At 43.9% G+C, this 23,289-nt stretch overlaps 1 protein-coding gene across 2 annotated transcripts in view; it reads right to left on the bottom strand.

The window, feature by feature from the left end:
- LOC141947738 (monocarboxylate transporter 2-like) overlaps window positions 1-23,289 on the bottom strand; it is a 59,595-nt gene that overhangs the window by 13,796 nt on the left and 22,510 nt on the right. Inside the window, exons 4-6 of one of the 2 annotated variants that reach the window (XM_074879173.1) lie at window positions 11,714-11,857; window positions 6,027-6,902; window positions 3,056-3,195 (exon numbers count right to left, since the gene is read on the bottom strand). In XM_074879173.1, coding sequence (XP_074735274.1) covers window positions 3,056-3,195; window positions 6,027-6,902; window positions 11,714-11,857 — 1,160 coding nt within the window. Of the gene's footprint in view, window positions 1-740; window positions 3,196-6,026; window positions 6,903-11,713; window positions 11,858-23,289 lie in introns of those variants that run through there. The other variant, XM_074879172.1, reaches the window with a different exon arrangement.

Genomic DNA, 23,289 nt, shown 5'->3' with positions numbered 1-23,289 from the left:
CAGGAGGCAGGGTAACAAGGAAGAGGCAGACCACCCGCCACTGAAAACCAGCCATAATTGCCAAATTTGTGTTTAAATACTCTGGCTTCCTACGTGATAGAAATAGTACCATAATCTTAAAGACAGTATATGGTTCTATGACAGGAGGTTGAGTAGGTTAAATGAAGTGGCTACTTAATGTTAGAAGACTTCTGAAGCCGTAAAGAACTACTTATCCAATGTAGCACTTTTTGCCCTCAGGGACAGGTTAACAAAGGTGTCTCTTTTCCAGAGGATTTTCAGAGACAGCTGAACAGAAAGCCCTTTTATTGAAAATGTTACCTGTATTAACAAAATTTAATGATCTAAAAGGCTTGCTTTGGGTTTCTGCTAGACAAAAAGCCTTAGCATCAGCTCCTGCAGTAAGGACAGCTGGGGATCTGGGTCATTGGTCATAAAATTAATTGATGCAACCTGGTGGGAAGGTATGAAAATTGTCTTGTCAGATCCTTGCCACATCATTCTCAGCTGCTTTCAGATTCATGGGCCCACAGAACTGGAGGTGTGAGTCAGGCTGGCCCAGATCACTGAAAAAGTCAAAGAAACTGTGGCAAGATGCTCCCAGTGGTGCTCCTGGAATAAGAGGCTACGACCAAGAGCTGTATTACCATGTACATGGAGCCAGGCTAGAAACCCTGTGAGGATAAACTCCTTACTGAATAGAAAGGCAGCGTTACCCTACAGATCACAGCAGGCAAATGTAAACTCATTTCATTTTTTTTAAAAGTTTTATTAAGTATATGAAAGCTTTTAGAAGGCATATTGGAAAATGTTCAGGACCTTCTATCAATGCCTTTTTTACTGAAATACCATAGGTATATTTGACAGAAATAAAGAGTATTAAAAACACAACAAGGCCTAAGTATATGGTATAGATTTTGTTTTTCAGAGAAAATATAAAATACTACATAAGGATAAAATTTAAGTCCTACTGAATTCAATGGCCAAAGACCATTATTCTTTAGTGGAACAAAAGGCTTCACAGAAAAGGTTTTGTACAAGAAGATATAAGTGATCTAAATTTAAGCATATAGTATATATATGAAAGTATTTGTTCAAGACATTCTTCATAGTGTGTACACAAGTGATAATTAAACACAGTTCTTCAGTGACAAAGTCATGAAAAAATACTATCTGATCACATAAGGGTACCATTGAAGAAAAGAAGAAAAAGGATACCTAGCCTTTGGACTGGTGTTACCCTTGGATTTGGGTGATCTGCCTGAAGAGTCCTTGTTTTTATCTAGTCACTTGGAGCTAAATCCACAAAAGGCTGATGATTCAACTACATGATGCCATGCTCAGCATCATGGCTCTTGGGCAACAGCTGCTTATTATAAAATACATCAGTGCTTGGTGTCAGAGTCCAGGTCTTTCCAGTTCAAAATTATCACCACTGGATGAGAGCCTCCTACGTGACCTTAGATCCAGCTCTGCATCACTGACCTGGGAAACTTTATTTCATGCAACAGGATGGCATGAGGCCACCAGGTATTGAAGTGCTAGCAACAGGGCGGTGCCTAACCCGGCCCAAACAAGGGGGAGGCAGCTGTGTTTGGATTCCCTCCAGGACGGATGCAACTTAACCACAATAAAAAAATATGGCACAAGGTCACAGCTCTAAGACAGTGTTTAACATCATTAATCCTGAGTAGTACGAAGCACAAATTAACCAGGCTGCACTGCAGAGAGGGCTGTGGTTTGATGCGTGACTATCCGTGGTATTTCCTATTTTCTAGCAGGGGGATACCTGTGCTCAGCAGGGCTTTCAGGCACCTAACTCACAGCAGTGGATCCCATTTCAGCTCTGGCATGCCTAAGCTTTATTCACTGATGCAATGATACTCATAGCTCCTCTGTGCTTCAGTTCTTCATTTGTACAATTAATGATTAGTAAGAACACTTACTGCCTCACAGGGGTAGTGTAAAGAAAAAGCATGCTAAAAATGGTAAGGCACTCAGATATTGGATAATCAGGACTTTGTAACCTTCTAGGGAAAATTTTAAAAGAATTTGCACTGTTCGAATGTAGATCAAAATTTAAGCCCTTTAAGACTGCATTTCTGCCCTGCACAGAGGACCTGGAGGAAGGACTCCTGTACCATGTCAGCCTTGTGCTGGCCCCCTGCATAATGTCACCTTTCTCAAGGCATTTTGGTAAATGCAGAGGTCCCTGAGAAAGTCTCTGGTCAAGCCATGATGAGCCACCCCAAGTTAGTTCTTTCCTAGCATGCTCCAGCTACAAGGACAGGCTGCCTTGCTACCACCTCGCACACTGGCATGTACTACCCTTGTTCTGTTGAAGCAGCAGTCTCATGCTGTATTTAAGATGAATGTAAGGTCTATTTTACATTTCCATGAGATAGAGGTGCAAGTCACAGTGCAGCTGCCAGTGGAAGGCAGCACCAAATCCCTGGGATAATTCTGACACTGCAGTCGAAGAGACTCAAAGAGTTTTGACTGTATGTCAAGAAGATCCAGCCACCACGGTACTCAATGCAAAGCCCGTTCCGGCTGCTGGAAGGACTCTGATGGCCATTGACCTTTTCACTGAGTAAATCTGTGGTACAGGGAATAAAAGGGGGGGGTGTCAGTTACACCCTTACTCAGCCCCTCTAGGAAACGGGAAATACCTAAAGAAAAATGTTGCAGGACCTTTGGTATGCAAATGGATACTGCACTGTGTCCCAGCACTTTATAAGAAACTAGACTTGTTTCTGTTCTAGTCTTCTCCTACAACAAAGAAGAGGATGCACATGGCAGAGCACAGAGCAAAATTTAAAACCCTAGTGTCATTTCACAGCTGGTGTCCACTTAAGCAACCCAGAAGCAATTTCCCGTTCAGCCCATGAGAACAGGTTTAAACTTCATTTGTGCCATTCACTTCCTTCTTTAGTCCTTCTTGTTCCTCTCTCAAAGGTTCCAGCTCAGGCCCATCCTGTGCAGTTTCTTTGTTCCAGTTATTTCTGCCTTCATTTTCTGTCCTTACAGGATCCTCTTTTGGATCCTCTTTTACCTTTCTTTCCTTCTCCTCCTTGGCAAGCATATGATAATTATAATAATTCATGATGAACAGGAAGGTTCCTGCCAGGACCATCACAGCTCCACATTTAATGAACATATATTTATAGTCCCCAAAGGTATCGATAAGAGTTCCTGTAAAACATATAATTAAAAAAAAAAAAAGAAACTTAGAGGTGAAGGCAAAAATATTGTGTTTTGAGATCCTAAATATAAAGGGACACCCTCGTGGCTTTAGGATAAAATAAGACATTCTCTGGACTTCTGATCTCTTCCACGAATATGCTGATCCTGCAAATACTTCACACGTTCCACTATATAGCCTGTGTGTAGTTAACATCGATACAGGTAACATTATGAATAATTTGTACAGTTAAGTAGAAGGGGACAGAGAACCTACATTGGGAAGTCTGGACTTTTCAGGCACACCTATTTTTTCCATGCAGAAACTAAGTTCTCCAACCACAGAGTCTGCAGACAGTCTTCACATTGACTCCAGTGATCACCTACAAGGATGTCCGTTCGACTTGGTAGTCCTCAGGCTGCCAACAAAGCAGCAGCTTTTGGGAAGACCTTTGTGAGATGGCACCTGGCCACTGGATATCATCTCAGACTCTTGACAAAGACCCTCCACCTTATTTCACCACGGGTCATTCACCAGCATTAGAGAGGACTCAGCTTTTGGTCACAGCTGCCCTTTCTGCATTTATACTCATGATCTAAAGATGAAAGGGCACTGCGTGGAACTGGGAAACATTAGTTCCAGGGAAAGCAAAGATGATGCTGTCAATGTCAGATAATTTCAATGCCAAGACAAATGTGACAGGTTCCTCTCAAAGGTTAATGCCTCTGCTACGGAGTTACAGAGTAATTGAAGGGAGATGGCTTAATTGAAATGTCAGTGTTCTCCATTATGTCAAAATGTAATGCAAATCTTATTGGGATTATGATCCTGAGCATTAATTCCCATTTACTGGTGCAACACAGACCATTCTTAACATCCCAAATCCTAATTAAAGTAACACCCACTCCTAACCTGGCCTTCACAGTACAGACAGTGCTCCTTGAAACTGGCCCATCATCCATTAGCTCTCTGACTTTTTAGAGTATGTTCTCCTCCTTAGAAAGAGGGACCTTTAATTACTTCCTGACTGACCCCTAATGTTGAAAACTGATGATTAATTATCCCACTGCATTACACTAACAAGGGATTTTATGGTCACCAAATAGATTTCTTGATCACAAAAATATTAATTTTTAACTGGTTTTGGTCAATGGTTCATCCTGAATCATTCCTAGATGTCTTGGTACACCATTTTCAATGCACTGTGTTTTTCATGTTACTGGTGAGACATCAACCAAATGCTAATTGCAACAATTTTCCTTTTCTGCTAATCAGGATGACCTAGAGGTCTCCTAAATAGGTTTCAATGAGAGTTTTAATGAGTAGAGTATTGGAAAATTCAACAGTAGGATAGTCTTGCCTCTTTTCCTTTGAGAATAAGATAAAGTCATAAAACACACTGGGAACAATTTACTTAGTTCATTAAAGCAGAACACTGCAGCAGGTTATTAAAATGCCAAAGAACCAATAAATTTGCTGCTTATTAAAATGGTGGGGAAAACCCTACAAAACTAACATTACTGTTTATTACATAGAACTGTTTAGCCTCATTAGCAGTCTCTGGTCATTAACTTAATCTTCCACACAGAAAATTATATAATTCAGAAAATGGTCATTTTAAAATTGTATTTTCTTTTGTTTGTCATTAATTAAATAATGAATCTCTAAGACAGCAAGAGGATACAGCTGCTTCTGTCACACTGTATGAGCTACATGGTAATATGAAGAATTAAATGGCTCTGCAATATTTGTTATACAGGGTATTAGCCAGATCTCAGTTTTGAATCCAGGTAATGGGTTTAAACTGCCTTCTTTCTGTGCATTCTTTAAATTTATTGTGATACTGTCATATCAAAAGAATTAGCAGAGTTTAGTGTTTATACATCCAAATACAGACAGCACACACAACCTAATTAAACATTTTAGCATACTTACAGGTGAGCAGTTTCCAAACCAGTTATTCAAGCTTGCGTACAGGTTAAATGCAAATTGCAGGACAGGGCACATAGATAGGATGGTATCTGTACACTGACAGGATGTCACCTATAAAGTCATTTAATTCATAGCCAACTCAGATTTGATAAGGACTGTACTTGAGCCAAATGACAGATTCAAATACGGTGTCTTCCAGACATGGTGTGTTCCTTGTAGAAAAAGAAGTGAGCACATGCTACAAAGGCAAAGAAGCAGAGGCTGTTAAAATCAGAGGAGATCACGGCTCCCGCTTACCTTCGGATGACTGTAAGCCCTGCTGGAGGTTCAATATTGTCAGCATGGACCTTTGAGGGTCTCTGCCTTTTGGTATTTCAAACTATGCCATCCAAAATAAAATCTTTTATTTTCAGAACAGCCTTAAATCTATCAGATGCAGTAAGATGATTGAAATCCACAAGTGGAAGTACTCAGAGCCTTAGAGACAAATAGCAAGGCTTAGGTTTGAGTCAACAAGAGGATTTCACAGAACTCTTGTGTCTTACTGTGCTTAAACTGTGGTGGGCTCCAGCCTTTTGCAACAGGAGGAATCTCCAGGAGGAGTCATCTAAAGTGCAAGATTCTTAGGGATGTAGGAGGTTCAAGTTCAGTTCAAGTGTTTGACAGGATCAGTGATGAAAAGATCACTCTCCAAACTGTTGACTTCAAATGGAGGACTACACAGAAAGAAGTAAAGAGGAAATTCTGGAGAAGATATCTAGGACTTGCCTTCCCTGTCCAATTACTAGTGGAAAAACAGTGGGTGGGAAGCAGAGAAAACACATTTAGAGCCACTTCTTACAAACTGTGCTTGCAAGAGTCTAAATATAAGTGACAACCCAGTGGAAGCAGAGGAAGGAAATACACTCACCTCCAATAGGTGGTCCCAGCAATATTGTGCAGCACTCTGCAATGGTGACCAGGCCAACAGCGCTTGTAAACCGGGCAGCTCCCACGAGGTCCATAAGTGTTTCAAAGAGCATGGCACAAACCATGCCAAAAGCCAAGCCAAAAAAGATGGAGTAGACAACGAGCCCTGTGTAGCCGGAAGCCAGTGGGCACAGAAGGTGGCAGGTGCCGTTGAAAGCAATGGAGAAGCTGAAAAAATATTGAATCCGTGGCCTCACCCACTTGCTGTTTGCAATGATGCCAGTGGTAGGTCGGGCAATCATATCCACGATAGCAAGGATCGAAAGGAGGAAAGCAGCTGAATATTCATCAATGCCGATGTGCTTTGCGTAGGGTGCCAGAAAAACAATGGGGGCAAAAAAACCCAGGAACATGAGCACATTTCCAATCAGGTAAATTAAGAACCCTCTGTGCTTAAAGAGGGAAAAATCGAGGTACTGATTGATTTTTTCACAACAGTCCTTTCCTCCTTCCTCTTCTGTTTTGTTCTCCATGGGGACATTTGTGGGACTGCTCATTTCCATGGCATCTTCAGTGACCTCTTCTTTCAGAGCACCCTTCCCTTCCTCAGCCATCTGGGTTTTGACTGATGCTGTGGCTGGACCGATTGGTCTGAAGAGCGCTCCCGCCACACAGCAGTTCAATAAAATTGCCCCAAGAATTAAAAAGCTGCCTCTCCAGCCAAAATTGTCAAAAAGGAACTGGTTGAGAGGAGCCAGGGTGCAAAGCATCACAGGGCTCCCTGCCATAGCAAGGCCATTTGCGATGGGTCTTTTCTTCAAAAAGTATTTCCCTATGATTATCACTGATGGCTGGAGGTTGAGAGCAAGGCCGAATCCTGGAACAGAGAAAAATAGTTGTGATACACAAAGGAAGATTTGAGACTCGTTTATTCTGAGCTCGTTGTTTAAGGCAAATTCATGGACAATTGGTCCACTGGTGGGTTTTCAACATGATAGTCTGAATTCAAACTTTGCTCAAGATATCCCTAAGCTTCTGGCTGCTGCATTTGGGTAACTAGACCCCAGAAGGACACCTTCAGTCAGAGAACGCCTCTTCCTTTTGCACTGCAAATCTCTTGGGTGGCAAACCTAGTACAAAGAGTTTGCTGCAGGATAAATTGAAACTACACCCTCAATGAATGCTGGCTGGTTTTGTCCAGACACAGCAGCTTTGTTGGAGGAGAGGATGAATCTATTTAAAAAAATGAAAACTCCCAGTTTGAGAAAGGTTGTTCTGGCTTGGACAGCGCTAACCACCAAAGCACATCCTTCTCACATGCAGTGGGGGCTGGCTCCCCCTTCCACAGGTGGTGGGCACCCAACACTGCTGCCGGGCAGACAGACCTGCACAGAAAATAACATCATCCTTCTCAACCGCTACTAATTTGGTGCTGTGAGCAATTCAGGTCTGATGCAAAAGATTAAGAGGTCTGCAAGTACACAGCAAAACAGCTACTGAGGATGCTAATTAAACAGGACCCTAGAGTGTTTCTTTTAATTAAAATGTATTTTTATTGCATTTAGATATATAAATGGTATTATAAATCTGCATTGTTAATTCAGTTAGCCAGCTTCTCTTGCACAGGTGAAATCTGAAGGCAGACATACCGAATGCTGTGATGGTCTCAACTTTCTGTGGTTCTGAGAGCACTAGCATATAATAATCTCTTCTTCTCAAACATTTCTATGATGCACAATATTTCCTTAAAAAGTTAAATTTTTCAGAACTCCATCAAAATGACATTTAAAAATCATGCCACATACTTTCCACCCTATCATCCAGGAAAGAATGAGCCACATTAGAACAAAGCAGAAATGTAATCCTTGAAGTGATTATATCAGAGAACATGAATCCTGAAAATAGGGTCATGCAGATTTTTTCTTGTTCATTAGTCTATATAATTAGTTTGTTTAACTGTGCAGTACATAATTAGGCATATTGCTTTACAGAAGAGAATTTAGAAAGGTCAAGGTCCTCAAAATTAATTAAGGAACACTATCATTAGTCGCTGATTAGAATCCAACTAATGCAGCAGAATTCAACTGATGTTGAACAAAATTGTGATTTTTGCCAAGTCTAAAATTCTTTTTTTTTTTTAATTACTTGGAAGTTTACAACATTAAAAATAAATTGCAACGGCAACATATTAAAATTAGTCTAATATGAAACACATTCTTAGCATGAAGTTTTCTAGATAGTTTGTATATTTGGTAGGGCATGTCTTTGGGAAGTAAAGCCTGCTCATAATGCATAAGGGGCCAAATTCACCCCCATGAGAGGGCTGACCTGAGAACTACGGAGGCACAACACAGCCTTGGTTAGATAACACTCTTGACAGCACTCAGATATAGGAATGCATCTTCTTTCACCTGAGAAGTTGCAACACAGTGGATTAGACTTTTCTTTAACTCCCTATTTCCCAGGCTGGTAGGCAAGGGCAGAAATTGGTCCATTGTTTCCACAGAATCATTTTTGTTAGGGACCTACCACATGTCGTGCAGAGAAGGAAAATCAGACTGTATGCCAGCTACCCACTTAAACAATAATCAACTCAAATTTTTTATTATGGGAACATTAATTTGCCAGTCAGACAAATCTAATTTAATATTACCTCATGCTCTTCCCATTAATTAAATCTGGAGAGTTTCAAATTGACTGACTGGAATTTCAATTTACTTTAAGCTTTTGGCTGACTTTAGTTGGAAATATTTATATCCATTTTATTCCAGTTTTCAGAAACTACAGCAGCTTTTCCATGGCTGAAATTGTTACTTAAATAACCACATTTTCTCCCCAGGGATATGACAGAGAGGCCTATCGGTGGTGTTGCATGAACAGAAGCAAGCCTGTGCCAGAACAAGTACCCTTCCCTAGATTAAATACATCTCCCTCAAAGGAAGTATGTGGTGCTACAGGAGTGAACTGTGTAGTTATTGATCTTGTTCTTACTTTATTAGCAAGTGAAGACCCTACCAGATATTTCAATGCTCAATATTTACAGCTGAGGCAAAAATTCTAGTCTTATTAGCCAACATGCTTCACCCTAGATCCCAATTTAGTTCGTGGCAGTCTAATTGGTACAGATTGAACTAAACTCTGACCAGTTGTTATTGCCTTGTATTTAGCTTTGAAATTTGCTGCTTCTACCTCGACTTGAAGAAGAGGTTGCATGTCTAAACACCTATTTAATGCATCCATGCTGGCATCTATCCAGATCGACAGCTTGCAAACCCCATTTATTTTTCTAAGCGCTATAGGGAAACAACTGAGGAAGAGAACATGGGTTTTACAGTGTATGCAAAGTGCCTCGCGCAGCCCACAGCTCGGTGCCATCAAGGACAGAGCTGTCTCCGACAGTGGAGCCCAGTCCCTGCTCTGCATGCAAATGGAAAAGACATAATCAAGAAAGCAATTGAGATTGCCGTGTCTAATCCCTCCACCGTAAACAGATACTTCCTGCTCTCCTCCTCTGAAGAAATTTCCATTAATATGCCAAAGGCACAGGACTGTAGCAGAGACCTCCTAGTACCAACTACCTTGTTTTTATCTGCATCCCTGAAAATTACATGAACACGGTCTTTCACATCAGTCTGTTTCCTTTTCAGGCTAGTAGGAAGGGGCCTAGAAAGAGAGTGATGTTTACAGGTTGCTTTACAGTCATTGCACATCACTTTTACAAAAGTCTCTCTCCTCATACAGTAATGCTGTCTCAGCCGCATGATGAGTGGGCAGCTTCATAATTGCCCTTGAATGCTTCCATGTTAGGCCTGACCAGTGAAAGCACTTCAAGCGTAATTAGAGGCATCAAGCATGTTAGCAGTATTACAAGCATCTTCCCTTCTCTGTCAAATTAATATTCCTTCCCCAGCACACACACCATGCCTGGAAATGATGGGTTATTAGCTAAGACCTCATCCATACAGCTGCCCTCATTCAGCAAGCAGAAGGAAAAGATATACACAACAAAAAACATGCTTTGCTCTGAGGAAACGTCACAGCATTAAAGATGAGGAGATATGGGGGCAGTTTGCCCCTGTACCCTGTTGCTGAGACAAGGGTTACGTGTGCGCTTTGAGCACAGCTCATACTGTCAGCTCTCTGGGGTGGGCAATGGACCAGATTTGCAAAGATATTAAGGAGCAAAAAAGAGCAGGGTCTTCATAAATCCTAGGCCCATTGGGGTTAGGCACGAAATTCCCTGTCGGTGTGTTTTTAGAAAAGTACCTCTGAAAATAGGAGTTGGTGGCTTCCTACAGCACTGTTCCTTGCCTGAACCCTTCTGCTCACCAAAATGCACATATTTTTAGCAAAGGATTTACAGTTTCCATGTGCTAATCCAGTGTTAGTCAACTTGCTAGAGGACATTTGTTTAGCAGGGAATGATGCAAGCTCATGCATCGATAAATATTGAATTTATCCATGGGAGACATTGGTTATTTTTATTTCTCATTGTTTTGTTTCTGGAATGTCTTTCAAGGAATCTGCAAGATTTATTCATTCAGTAATAACACAGTTTCATCTAACTACAGTGACTCTTCTTAGAAAGAGTAAGGTTTAAGAGAGGGAAAGAGAATCCTACATGGGGATTTATTCACTACTGTACAGATTTAATAAAGCAATATTGGTGTAGGAGAACAGGGTGACAAACTTTTTGTCCCAATTCACTTTGCTAGTGGGTGATTTTACGATTTTAAATGTTGAGCTCACACTTTTCATGTTCAGAAAGCAGCAACACTTAATGTGGCTGAAGAGAGTTAGGGAACATTCATTAAAACATACACCTTCAACCTCAAAAGCCAATTTTGAACTCATTGTGTCAGATGTCCTAGCTGCACTGGAAGAAACATTGGTTGTACCTTAGACAAAATAATCAAACAAAAATGCTTACAATTAAGCAGCTATATTCACACAGGCGGAGAACTCCAATCCATCTACCATTAAAAGCAATAACCCAGCAACTGCAGCCTTTAAAGATGCTGGACTTAGCCTATGCCTTCTGTTTGAGTTTCCAATATGGAAATTCATATTTCAATACAGACAATTCAAATTGTAACTTCAATAAGGAAATATAGTTTTATTTTTTTCTCAATAGGGAGAATATTGCATATTTTCAATCAACTCCGGTAGTTATTATTTTCAGATAAAGGACCTCCTAACCTTACAAGCAGGCAAAGGGCAAGTAAACTAAAGCAAACCCCTGAAATCTCATTTCACATATCTCACAGAGGGAAGATAACACACAGTAATATAGGAACACAGGTGCTTTCATCATAGCAGCACTTTGTATCTCGAAGGGCTTGCCTTGCCCAGGGCAGAGCACAGTCAACCTGCATTCGCTTCAACAGGAGCTGAGGGCACTGATGGCCATCCTCACCATCGCCTCTGGCTGAGAGCATTCATCTGCAAAGAGCACATCCCCTGCTAAGATCCCGCACGCAGTGTTCAGCCAGGAACACAGAGCTTAGCGGGGGATATGCTCTTTGCTAAAGTTCATCTGGAGCAGTTAACAAGCAAGGGCCCTTGTCCCACCAGCTTTTCATCTCACCAGCTTCCCATTGCGTTTGGCTAAGGTGCCCAAGTGTGAATGCCCGAAGCCATCAGAAGTGAACCTCAAGCATGGGTGGAAAGGAGATGCTTTCTTCTTACCTGTAATGAAGCCCACGCAGATGTAGAGCTGCAGGATGCTGGTGCAGAAGGCAGCTGAGACCATCCCAATGCCACACAGCAGGCCTCCAAATATCACCACGGGTCGGCTGCCATAGCGGTTTACTAAAATACTGCTAATGGGACCTGGGGAAAAAGTGCAAAATAGTCCTTGAGGTAGGTATCTTCTGACAGAAGGGCACGTTTGACACAAAGCAGGTAAAATTCTGCAATATCAGTGCCCCTGAGGTGTTGCTGACAGCTTCTAGGGTGACATCAGGAAGAAAATAGAAAAAGAGGGAAGGATGATCCACACTGTGTGGAGATGGCAGCATGTCCCATGCCACACAGCGGCTGTGTAGTCGTTGACAGCTCCTGCCCCCAGGACTTTAAAGTGTCATCAGAGAAGGCAAACAGCAATAACAACTCAGGTGAACACATGATCCCAACATAGGAGCTTCTAGATTTATTATGATGCTAAACCTTACATACAAAGCAGTGGTTCATATTACAAGGCTGATATCATGAATACTGTTGCATTTTTAATGCCTCTATTTAATGCAGTTTCAATACTGCTGACCAGGACTGAAGCTTCAGCAGAACAGTTGTTAATTAAATCTTAATAGCAGTCTGTGTATGCAGAAACAGCTCAGAATGATGGATTAGCTGGAGCTCAAAAGAACTAGTTTGGTCTTGCATTTATGTAAAGAGGTGGTTCAGAAAAGTGCAAAATTATGAAAGAGGGAAATGGGTTAACAAACACTGTGCACACTGAAAGGAAGCATTTTAATCTGAGGAAGTGGAACATGCCAGCAGATTTGGGCGGAGGAGGAAAGAAGGGTGGTCTTGCATATGGTAGTCTCAACCAGTTGGAGGACGAGTAAAAATCAGAATCACAGAATAATATATGTCAGAGGGACTTTGAAGGTCTCAGAACCAACATCCTGCCCAAAGCAGAGCCAACTCTCAAGTTAGATCAGGCTGAGAAGTCAGAACAGGAGAAAGCAAACTGAGCAGGAAAGAGTAGTCCAGAATTCAAGCTATGAGATGTAAGAAAAAGATTCTGTATTACTCAAAAACCCTGAACCAAAATGCTGCAAAAATGATGCTGGCAATGAGGCAAGGGGATACAGGCAGCATTTAGTATCTTATCTTACCTGACTATTTCTGGTCCTGCTCAGCACACAGCAACAGTGTTTCAGAGCCCAGTGTGCCTATTTGCCTTCAATCCCACCATTATGAACAGCCCACACTGTCCACATACCGATTACTGGAAACAGGTATTTTAAGCTTACAGGCATCTATGAAGAGTTTGACTGTGGGATCTACCTCACCATAGAGCCATTTAGTAGGATATTTACCTTTGCTTAAATAATCTCAGCCAGAAATAGTGCCAGAGCTCTTTCCAGACCCTGCCAACCACGGCACACTTGAGCACAGGAGCCAGACCCAAAAACTCCAATATTCCCTCAGAGCATGGCTGACAGCATCCGAACAAGTTCTCAGATGTTATAATGTGCAAGAATAAAAAACAGTAGGTATGACTGGTTTAATCTAGGGAATAAAGCCCATTGTTACATCTGTAACATATAAAATACTTTCCACTAAATGTCCAAGGTCAAAACACTCAAATGAAATACACCCAGGCACAGTCTTAACAGCTTCCCTGTAACTGTGTGATCTGTGAGTTGGCCCCATTGAATGTACCATTCAATTAAAATTTCTGTGAGTGCATAATTACGTGAAGAGTTTTTTCTCCTAATCCTTTAACTGAATTCACATGCACGCATCCTTTTGCTGCACTGAGCACTACAGAATTCAATGAGAAGTTCTGGGGAAAAAGATACATGTGCCAGATGAGCACAGCAGGAAAGGGACCCCACTCTCACTGAGCTTCCCCTGGTCAGGGCTTGGACTTCCATCGTGCTTGAGCTGGTCTCAGTGTGTCCTGTAATTCAATAGACCGAGCCAGTGTTCCTCGGAAAGGCATCAACACATTCCTCTGCAGCCTAAGGGCACACAACTCTTCCATTTTTCAATTTTCCACATGTCCGTGTTTTTCCAGAATCAATCTAATTACTCAACTAAGAAAATGTGGTTTCAATTACCTTCTCCCACTGGAAGAGGGCTTTCACATTAGCCCTAAAACTACAGGATGTCATACTACGGAGCAGAGCATTTAAAGCCCACAAGATTCCTGCTAAGGCCCCTCTCCTGCTCTGACTTGGGGCAGCTTCCAGGAAGAGAAGCCCCTGATATGAGAAGTGAAACAAAATGCTCACATATGTCCCACTCTTGCAGCATCCACCTTGGGAGAAGGGATATGTGGATCCACGTCCCTCTCACTGCAGTCCATAAGCTGTTGTATTGGCTTCACCCATCAGTAAGGATGGGTTTGGACCATGACAGCAGATGATGAACTGGAAGGGGCTGAGGGTGGGACACATTCTGCTCTGCTTCCCAGCTATGGGGACAACCCGGGGTAGAGACTGGAGCAGATGAAAGCAAAAGTTCATATCCCAACCACTGGCTTTACAAATGAGAGCACCCTTCCTGTTCCCCTTGGGCACCCTCCATGAACGTGCAGTTTCCTCAACCACATCCCAACTTCCCAGTGGTCACTTATTAAGCCACGAGACTGCAATTGCTCCCTGCTCTTGTCTTGTGTGGTCTCTCAGCAATGCTTTACAGCAGGTCTGAGTGACCTTCAGCAAACAGCCTTCATCTGCTGCAACCAGCGTTATCAGTTTTACAGGGGGATAATCAGTCACACTTGTTTGTCAGTCCAGGTGGGAGAGCTGTGGTCTCAAAGGCCTTATCTGTCTGGACTGGGCCGAGCTCACAGGGAACTGTGACAAACTTCAGAAGCAACATAAGCCTTTCTCCTTTGCAGCCTGAAACCTTAAGCCCAGGCCCTGTGAGTCTGCTTTGCTAAAGAAGCACAGTGTACAGCATCACTGCACACACTTGCGAGTGACAGCGTTTCATCTCCCTGACCAGCCTCACCCACACAGAACTGAGGGTCAGAGACCTCTAAGGTACTAAGTGCAGCCAGTTAGAGGAGAAAACAGGAGTAGCACATCTGAACCAAACCCTTCCCTCCACTGGAGAATCCACAACGAAGGCCATGATGAGCATTCAACCTGCAGGGAAAGTATCAGCTAGACCTACGCTTTACAACACACCAGAGAATCCAACCAAAGGCCTCAAACAGTTGGGAGACAAAACTTCCCTGAGCTGCTCCTCATAGGCTGAAGGTTTTGTAATAGTCCTGAGCAGACCTTTCAAATGCACTGAAGCAAATGCAAAATCACATTCCCAAAATTACTTCCACTTAAGTCATTCTGGACCTCAGAAACGTCCGTAGGCTTTAATGGAGCAGCCTTTCAAAAGCTGTCCCATCTCTGGGCAGAAACCAGCACACACAACATGTCACATAGCTGTGCACACTTCAGCATGCAAACCCTGCCAGTTTGGACAGGTGCATGAAGCACAGACAAGTACGCCTTCACCCTGCCCAGATGTCTTCAGTGATCAGCATCACACCCCGCAGATCTAAATGCACCTCTCCTGCCCTGCTCTGCCACACACCACCTATAGTGTATTTCTTGCAGGGGGCTGTTTAGCCATCAAACATTAGATAACTTTAACGGCAGTGCTGTGGGGAGCTTCAGAAAACATCAAATAGCTCAAGTCAGGGCAGAGGAATTAAGAAGAGGGAACAACAAAGCCTGCACCACAGTTGTGGGAAATAGGAAACACAATTACTGCTTTGCTTGCAGCTATTGCAAAAATTAAAAGTGTGACAGCCCCTGGAAACATGGTGGAATTGAAAAGCAAGACCTGTCATTTACGTTATTCAGCTGACATGGAAAGAATAAAGATGCTGTATATTACCACAGAGAAACCATTTATGGTAACAAGATGTGCAGCTTAGATCCCAAGGCACCTTTACGTGGTAATACCTGCCTGGTCAAATGTGCAGGAACCACAGGCTGCCTGTCCTGGCATCCAAATTAAATCATCCTTCCTTCCTGTGAGCCAACAGTGGGAGACGCTAGCAGGAGTTGGGGTGATTTTTGCCTCTTAATTTACAGAGTAAGGTGAGGACAGGGCAAGAGAAACAGCTGGCAAAGCTCCCAGAAAGCTACCATTTACCTGGCTTTACCTTGCAGGAGCAGCCATGAGAACACTAAGTCCCTGAAAAGTCATGGCAAGGAGCAAAAGCCAGCTCAGCTGCTGAGCGTGTCCCCGATGTATGGCTTCTCAGGGACTGGAGCAGTCAGGGCTAGTGTCACCCAGCCAGCACTGTCCCCACAACCCACCACCATGGCAGCACTGCAACTTCTAATGAGGAAATTAGAAGTAAAATTTAACCACCCCCTTTCACCCCAATGCATTATAAGGACAAGGCTGCCAACACAGGGGTGGTAGCAGCAGGTGCTTTGTGGGAGAGGATGGTGTTTCCACCCATCCAGCCTTAGGAAAGAAGACAGGTCCCTTCCACAGCCCAGCAAGTGGCTTTCTCTGTCCCAACAGATGTCCAGCCACGACTGTCATTTATCATTCATCACAAGGGGATGACATGAGGCAGTGGAGGATGAGACAGGGGATACTGAGCTTCATCTTGCTGCTGGCTTTGCTCAGAGCCATGCGTGTGGTTCTGCACCTCCCCAGGCTCACAGGGCACTGCTGGAGGACACACTGGCCAGTGGAGCTACCATCATCCTCGGGTAAGAGCAAGGAAAGCCTGCTCAGGAACGCCTTGCTTTACATCCAAAGCCATTGCAGAGTGCGGTGCACACAAAGGGGGTTCTGCCTGCAGTAAAACCCTGCAGGCTGGAGAGCAAGTTTGCACCAAATATCCCCAAAAGATGCTGCTGGGATCATGGCACTCCTGGAAGACTAATGTCATGGAAAGCACTATCCTCAGCCTATATAAATCATGCCGGTTTAGTGTCTGTCCTGTATAAAGCCTCTCTTTTCTCATACCTGTGGCAGATTTCCATTTGTTGTTAGCTGGTACATGAAAGGCCATGTCAAAGAAGCTGATCTTGGTGGCAAGCAAAACACAGGAACTCGCCAGTGGGAAATACAGCAAACCCTAACTCATTTGTTAGCTTGTCCAATTACTTTTCACCTTGAGTTTTGTGTTTGCAGAAGTGAAAAGGACCCTGAAGAAGAGATTGTAAAACCGTAAAGAAAATGCAAAATACCCTGGACTCTTCTCTCTTCTCCTCCACAAAGCCAGGCCATCTTGTCATTTATTCTTTTTGAGCTGCTGAACTATGATCCAGAGAGGATCATAACGCAGAGTTGGCATTTAACAAGAAATATCAATCCAGACTGGCTTAAACTCTTGCAAGTATGACAGTGCTCAAAAAATAGAGAATTGCCTTTCTGTTTTCCTCAATAAGCCTTATGAATTTTTTATGAGCTGCAAAACTTCCAGTGTTGGTGCAAAACACCTATGTATTTTTAACAGGACTAAAACATTCTTCTCTCCCATACCTCTGACCATATATATATCCCTTATTTGTGAAGTTTGGTTTGTCATTTTTTTTAATTTAACCTAATACTAAGAGAAACAGTTTTTCCCCTTTTCTGTGGAACCTGTCTTGGATGAATTTCTGCTGAAATATTTCTGTGCAGGGCTCTCAGAGAGCTAAGAGCAGAGACTCTGAAAGACTGACCCTGTAACCCAGAGGCCTCCATGCAACGTGAGTTTTTTTCCAGGTTTCACAAGACTGACCTTCTGACAGTGTAAAGTGGCACAAAGCCATTGCAAACTTCATACGTCTGCTGGTAAGACCATTTGATGGCTGTGCAGATGATAAAATAGCAACACTTTAAAATATTCCACTGCATGGACCCCAGTGCTGGCAGTTTTGGGACGACCAGAGCCCCCATCATTGGGGCTGCAACATGCAGCTCAGCTTTTCCCACCTTTCCGCTGTGACAAGTGGCTCTAAAGAGCTGTTACTGTACAGGGACATTGGTCAGCATCAAAAGAACTGCCCAGATAGATAGTTAATATTTTCCAAAGTACTGTGAAAACACAGATAATACTAAGGAACTCAGCACGACATGACTGGCGTTGACTATGTGGAATCACTGGGGATGTAAGAATGAGCGGAGCATACTCAGCTGGGAAGAAAGGAGGGGAAATCATTTATACTAATAAAACAAAGTCTATTATTACACTAGTAGTAAAACAACGACAGGAGCAGGCCTGCAATTTCCTCAGTAATAATCTCATTCCCTCAGCGGAATAACAACACTGCCTTTGGCCTCATAATTTATCCACCAGGGTACCAGCCCATTGTAACAGAGCAAACTCCTCATTACCCCGCAAATGAAAGCAAGTGCCCTGTGTTATTAACATGGTGCCAGAATCCACCAACCTCCCAAGGCAGAGGGGATCAGCGCCAGCAATCAGCACCCCGTAATGATGCACGCCCCGAAAGGGAGGTGGCCTGAGAAAACACGGGGCGCAGTCACAAAGGCAGGGGGGAAGGAAATGGGGGGGGTGGGGGGGAGGTAAAACCTGCAGCCTTTCAGTCTTTTGCTTTGCTTGAAGTCTGAGGTCCAGGACCTGGGTGGCTCATGCTCTGAAGTGTCACCAGGGCTTGGAGAATGGCTGTTCACCAGCTGACTCACAGTAACTGAGCCCTGCACATGCCTGCTCCAGATCACCAGAGAAGAATTGGTGGTACCTGGTAATAATACAGTGTATTATTAGTCTCAGCTGCTTGTTCAGAGGATTTGTTTTGCACCTGCAATGGCTGAGGATGCCACAGACAACTGGCGATTCCCCAGGCAGTGCTCTGGAGACAGGATGGCCATGCACACCGGGCTGGAGGACAAGTGGCAGTGAGAAAACACCCCAGGTGACACCCATGCTGTCAAATACTCCTCTGCTAGATCCCAAAGGGCAGCTTGCAAAGACCTGTCCACCCCTAACTGCCCTAATGCCTTCTGTTAGTATTACTTTGCATTGCAAATAATCATTTTTAAACAAGGAGGCTGAAGTCCAGCATACTCCATAGCAGCTCCAACAGCTGACCAGTCACCAGAAGCTGTCTCTCTTTCTTCCTCGTAGGTGAGGAAAATGGTCTGTATGTTAAAGGGGCCAAGGGCTGCAGTTTCAGCACAACCCCTGTGAGATGCATAAGCCAAGCATGGGATAGATTGCCTGGACATGCACTACTTGGTCATCAAACTGGTCGAGCCAGGCTCTGTGGTGCTGGGTCTCCTAAGCACGATTGGTAACATATCCAGCTGAGAAGGGAGTGGGTGTAATGATCTGCTGCAGAAAACAAGTTGCGGCAGCTCTCCCTCCCCTGCACCCACCAGGCACGTCCTTGGGAAGCCAGGGACCCTGACCTCCCGTCAGAAATACATGCAATTGCCACAGCAGCATCCTGATGTGAAAAAAAAGAAGAAAAGCAAAGCAGACGAGGCCCAGGCTTCAGAAAGACAAAACGTTCTCTTCATTATCCAGCGATCTTATCTGATCAGTGCTTCAGCATTTCAATTTCCAGATTACACAGCTGACACGTGCTGCTCCTGCGGCGCATGGAGGAGCTACAGGCCAACAGCTCCAAAATTGGGGCTGGAGCCAAGGTCCTTCGTGTCACTTCGTATTTAGGCAATTAAATAACCACTCCTGCAAGGGGACGGCATTGCAGGTGCCGAGCATGCAGCTGCCTGCGCTCAGTGGTTTCCCTGGGCTGCTGGTTTGGATCTCACCCACACAGCAGATCACAGCCACTGACCTTCAGAAGGTCACAACTTCACAGTTTTTGAATTTCTTTCCCATGACTTTTTTAGCTAACCTTTTGCTTTGGCAGGACCACAGACTTTCATCCCTTCTGTCATTTGAATCCCAGCTGCAGAACATGAGTTCCCTACGCAGCTGAAACACCTATTCCCTGAGATCAGCAGCCCTTCATTAACCAGTCTTAACACACTGTTCTACGAGAAAATTGGCCCCTACCTGGCCATGCCCCCCAGAGGACTTTGTCTACCTCCTGGAAGCCCTACATAATTTGACCAAGAGACCAGTTATGCTGGTGAGCCATCCAGGGGCTGAAAAGCTGCAATGCTGTGGGACAGGCCGGCATCAACGCTCTTGCACTCCTTCCTACAGCAGCACTCAAAATGACTGGGGGAAGAAGCTTTGACATGTTTGAACTTCACTTGGAGGAGTGGATTATAACTTACACCTGGGCTTAACACCTGACTGCAAAGCATAAACAATCCCCCAACCAAAAGTCTTCGCTTTCTTCTTCCTAGTTCTTACTAATCTTGGTTTTTATAAAGTCTATCACATCTCTATTACTGCTGCCTGGTGACCTTGCTACCTCCAGTGAAGGGCAAAATGATAAAGCTTTGTGACCAAGTCCACGAACACAGAAATATTTCACCTGAACCTATAGTGCTATTATCGCTCTTAAGTAGAACAGGGCTATTTAAAAAAATAAAAAATATAAGCACATACGTGGTGACCTTGCAGGGCTTGAGTGCTCTCTGAGAGTCAGGAGAAGTATATGAATCTGCAGCTCCATCCATTACAGAAATCAAATCATTCCTCATGCAGCTTTCCTAACAAAATCCACGATTGTAATGGTGCTGCTACCCCGGGGATTGCCCCAGCGTGGGAAGATGTCTTGTTTCAATGACACAGGGAGGCTGATTGACTCTTGGTGGGACTCCAAGATGACGATAAGCAAAGGGATGAAGTCCAGCACCAGGCAGCTGAGCTCCGGGTACGCAAGGGGGCACCTGCCTGGGCTTGGGCCACAATGGCAGGATGCTGGATATCCACTGTGAATAAACAGAGATATTCCTTTTGTTTCAGTCTACACAAAATATGCAGGTGGTAAAGCACACGTCTAGGGAAATCCTACAGAAAGCCCTACTTGGGAATTTTTGTTGAACCAATGCTGTAAGCACATAAGTAGAGAGGGCTGACATGATACATTACTGCAAATATCACCTGTCCTCCCCTCCTCTCCCTCCCCTCTCTCATAACCCTCACTCAGCACTGAGGGCTGATGAAGGAGGTGCTCATGCCATTCACACACCCTCGGATAACTGAGGCATCCCAAGGGATGGTCAGACACAACACAGGACCCAGGGGACAGAGGTGCTGGATTTCCTGGAAAGCCCAGCGAGCAGCCGGTGTGCACCGCAGATCCACACTGCAGCCGTATGGGCTGGGCACCTCCGAATGCAAACTGTGCCCCGGTACTGACCCTTTTATTTCTCTGCTAGGCCTACGTTATAGAAAATGATGGGAAGCCCATAGTGCAACCATCCAAGCATGATGCACAAGGATAATCCCTTTGCTTTTCAGGAGTGAAGCCACTTGTGTGGGAGCTCACAGGCTTGGGGCTCTGGTTTTCTTAAAGAACAAGAAAAAGCACCAGCACATGCTGTGGAAGCTCATTTCTCAGCAGCAGGAGATGAAAACAGCAGCAACAGCGTGTGAGCACAGTATCTGCAAAAGGACTCGTGCCTTGGAGAGATTATTTCTTAAACCAGATGACAGCCCCGTAGGCTGCTTCACACAGGCAACCTGCTCTCATGCGTGCAGGTCTCTTCCCCACAGCGAGGGGGATGCCCAGCCGTTGGGACTCCACACACAGAAATCCACTGTAAAATGCTGGGCAATGCACAGCCCACAATTTTGCCAGGCACCCCCAACACCGAGCTTTTAGCAGGCAAAGCCTCCGCCTGTCAGGGCACATCCTGCCCTGGCACTTGTGGTCCCTCAAGCAACGTCAGAGCCAGAACTGGCTCGCAGAGAGTTTGCACCTCCTGAGCCCTGGCCTGGACTCCACCACCCACTTGCTGCTTGTCCTTGAAAAAAACCCCACACCTCACATCCCCTGCCTCAGTTCCCCCTTTTAGTGCTGTGGTACTTCTGAAAGGACATTGTAGAGAGGTTGGTGCTGGTCTCTTCTCACAGGTAATTAGCGACAGAACAAGAGGGAACGGCTTTAAACTGCAACAGAGGAGGTTCAGACTGGACATTAGGAAAAAATTTTTCACAGAAAGAGTGGTCAGACAGTGGAATAGGCTGCTCAGGGAGGGGGTGGAGTCACCATCCCTGGATGTGTTTAAGGGTCGTTTGGATGAGATGCTGGGGAATATGGTGTAGGGGAGAACTTTGTAGAGTAGGGCTGACGGTTGGACTCGATGATCCCAAGGGTCTTTTCCAACCCGAATGATTCTGTGATTCTGTGATTCTATTTGCAAGCACTTGGGATGGGTGGAGAGCCCTGAGTGAGGTCTTCTGGAGGCAGAGAAGGTTTTGATGAAGTTTGGACCAGACCAGAAGAGAACATTGGCAGTTTTGATTAAGTTAAAAACTGCAGAATCAAACTCATTATTAATATAGCTTCACGCCACCACATGTTGTAAGGTGCTTTCTAAACCTGTCACTGCAATTTATCATGCTAGCAGTGTAATAAAATACAGCTATAAAATTTTGGATTAAATGTTCAAGGTCAATGGTTGACTTTCAGCTTCCCAATCTCTTCCTTGCTGCTTTGGCAGATGCTCTATTAAGCAGTTACAAGCTCTGGGAGAAAGTTTCTTTGGAAAAAAGACTCAGTTGTGGAGCATCTTCAGAACTAAATCTTTAGACATTTCATCCAATTACAAAACAATAAATAATAAATAACAAGAGTAATAAACACTGGCTGGCTCAAGATAAGGCTTTTACTTCAGAAACGCTCTCATTTTTCTTGTGTTTGCAAAAGGTGGCTCTCTGCTCCTATCTTTACAAAATAGGCACAAGGTGATTCCCTAATTTTAACAGAAATTTGGATGTGTAAGAACAGCACCCTGGAGATTTTGAGGGGAATCATACAGCAGCCTATAGCGAGACTGAGACCAAGCCTCCACTGCACTACATAGTGAATAAAAACAATGTATGGTCCTGATGCAACTTAGCGTTTTATGTATTAAGGGGCAACAGAAGCAGCACATATTTACATCTACATGTATACAAACATGCACAAGGCTTAAATGCACAGCAGTTGCAAAGGAAAGAGTGAAATTCTTCAAAATGAGGAAAAAAAGAAAGGTCAGATGTCTACGGCTCTAGCCCCAACTATTCAAACCTATCAGCTGAAATGACTCTGTGTCAGGATCTGGTCTCTGAGTTTCACTCAGATGACTTCTGTTGTTTCATTACAATGATGAAGGGAGCATTTTGGCCACACAGTCACCATAAAAAAAACTGAAAATGCAGATACTGTCCTAAGTACTAAATTATTCTCTCTGTTCTGGCACACATACTAGAAAGCCGGCTCATTGTTCAAGCTCTAACAGTTGGCCATAATAAAAGACATTACTTCTTTCCATGATCCTTACATCTCTTATAGCCTTAGAGGAAACCGTAACAGGTACAAGAACATTGCTGCTATTAAATTAGTGGCATCAATATTTCTTATTTTTAGAATGTTTGGCTGCTTCCCCTGATGCTGAATAGGGCAACTAAATTACTAGCAAATTAATACTGCTTATCTTTTCTTTCCTGGGAGCTCAACTGCCTCCTGCTTTCC

Source organism: Strix uralensis, chromosome 10 (assembly GCF_047716275.1).
Source record: "Strix uralensis isolate ZFMK-TIS-50842 chromosome 10, bStrUra1, whole genome shotgun sequence".
Taxonomy (NCBI): Eukaryota; Metazoa; Chordata; class Aves; order Strigiformes; family Strigidae; genus Strix; species Strix uralensis.
The sequence above is the reverse complement of the archived record's forward strand: the minus strand, read 5'-3'. Positions and strand labels throughout refer to the sequence as shown.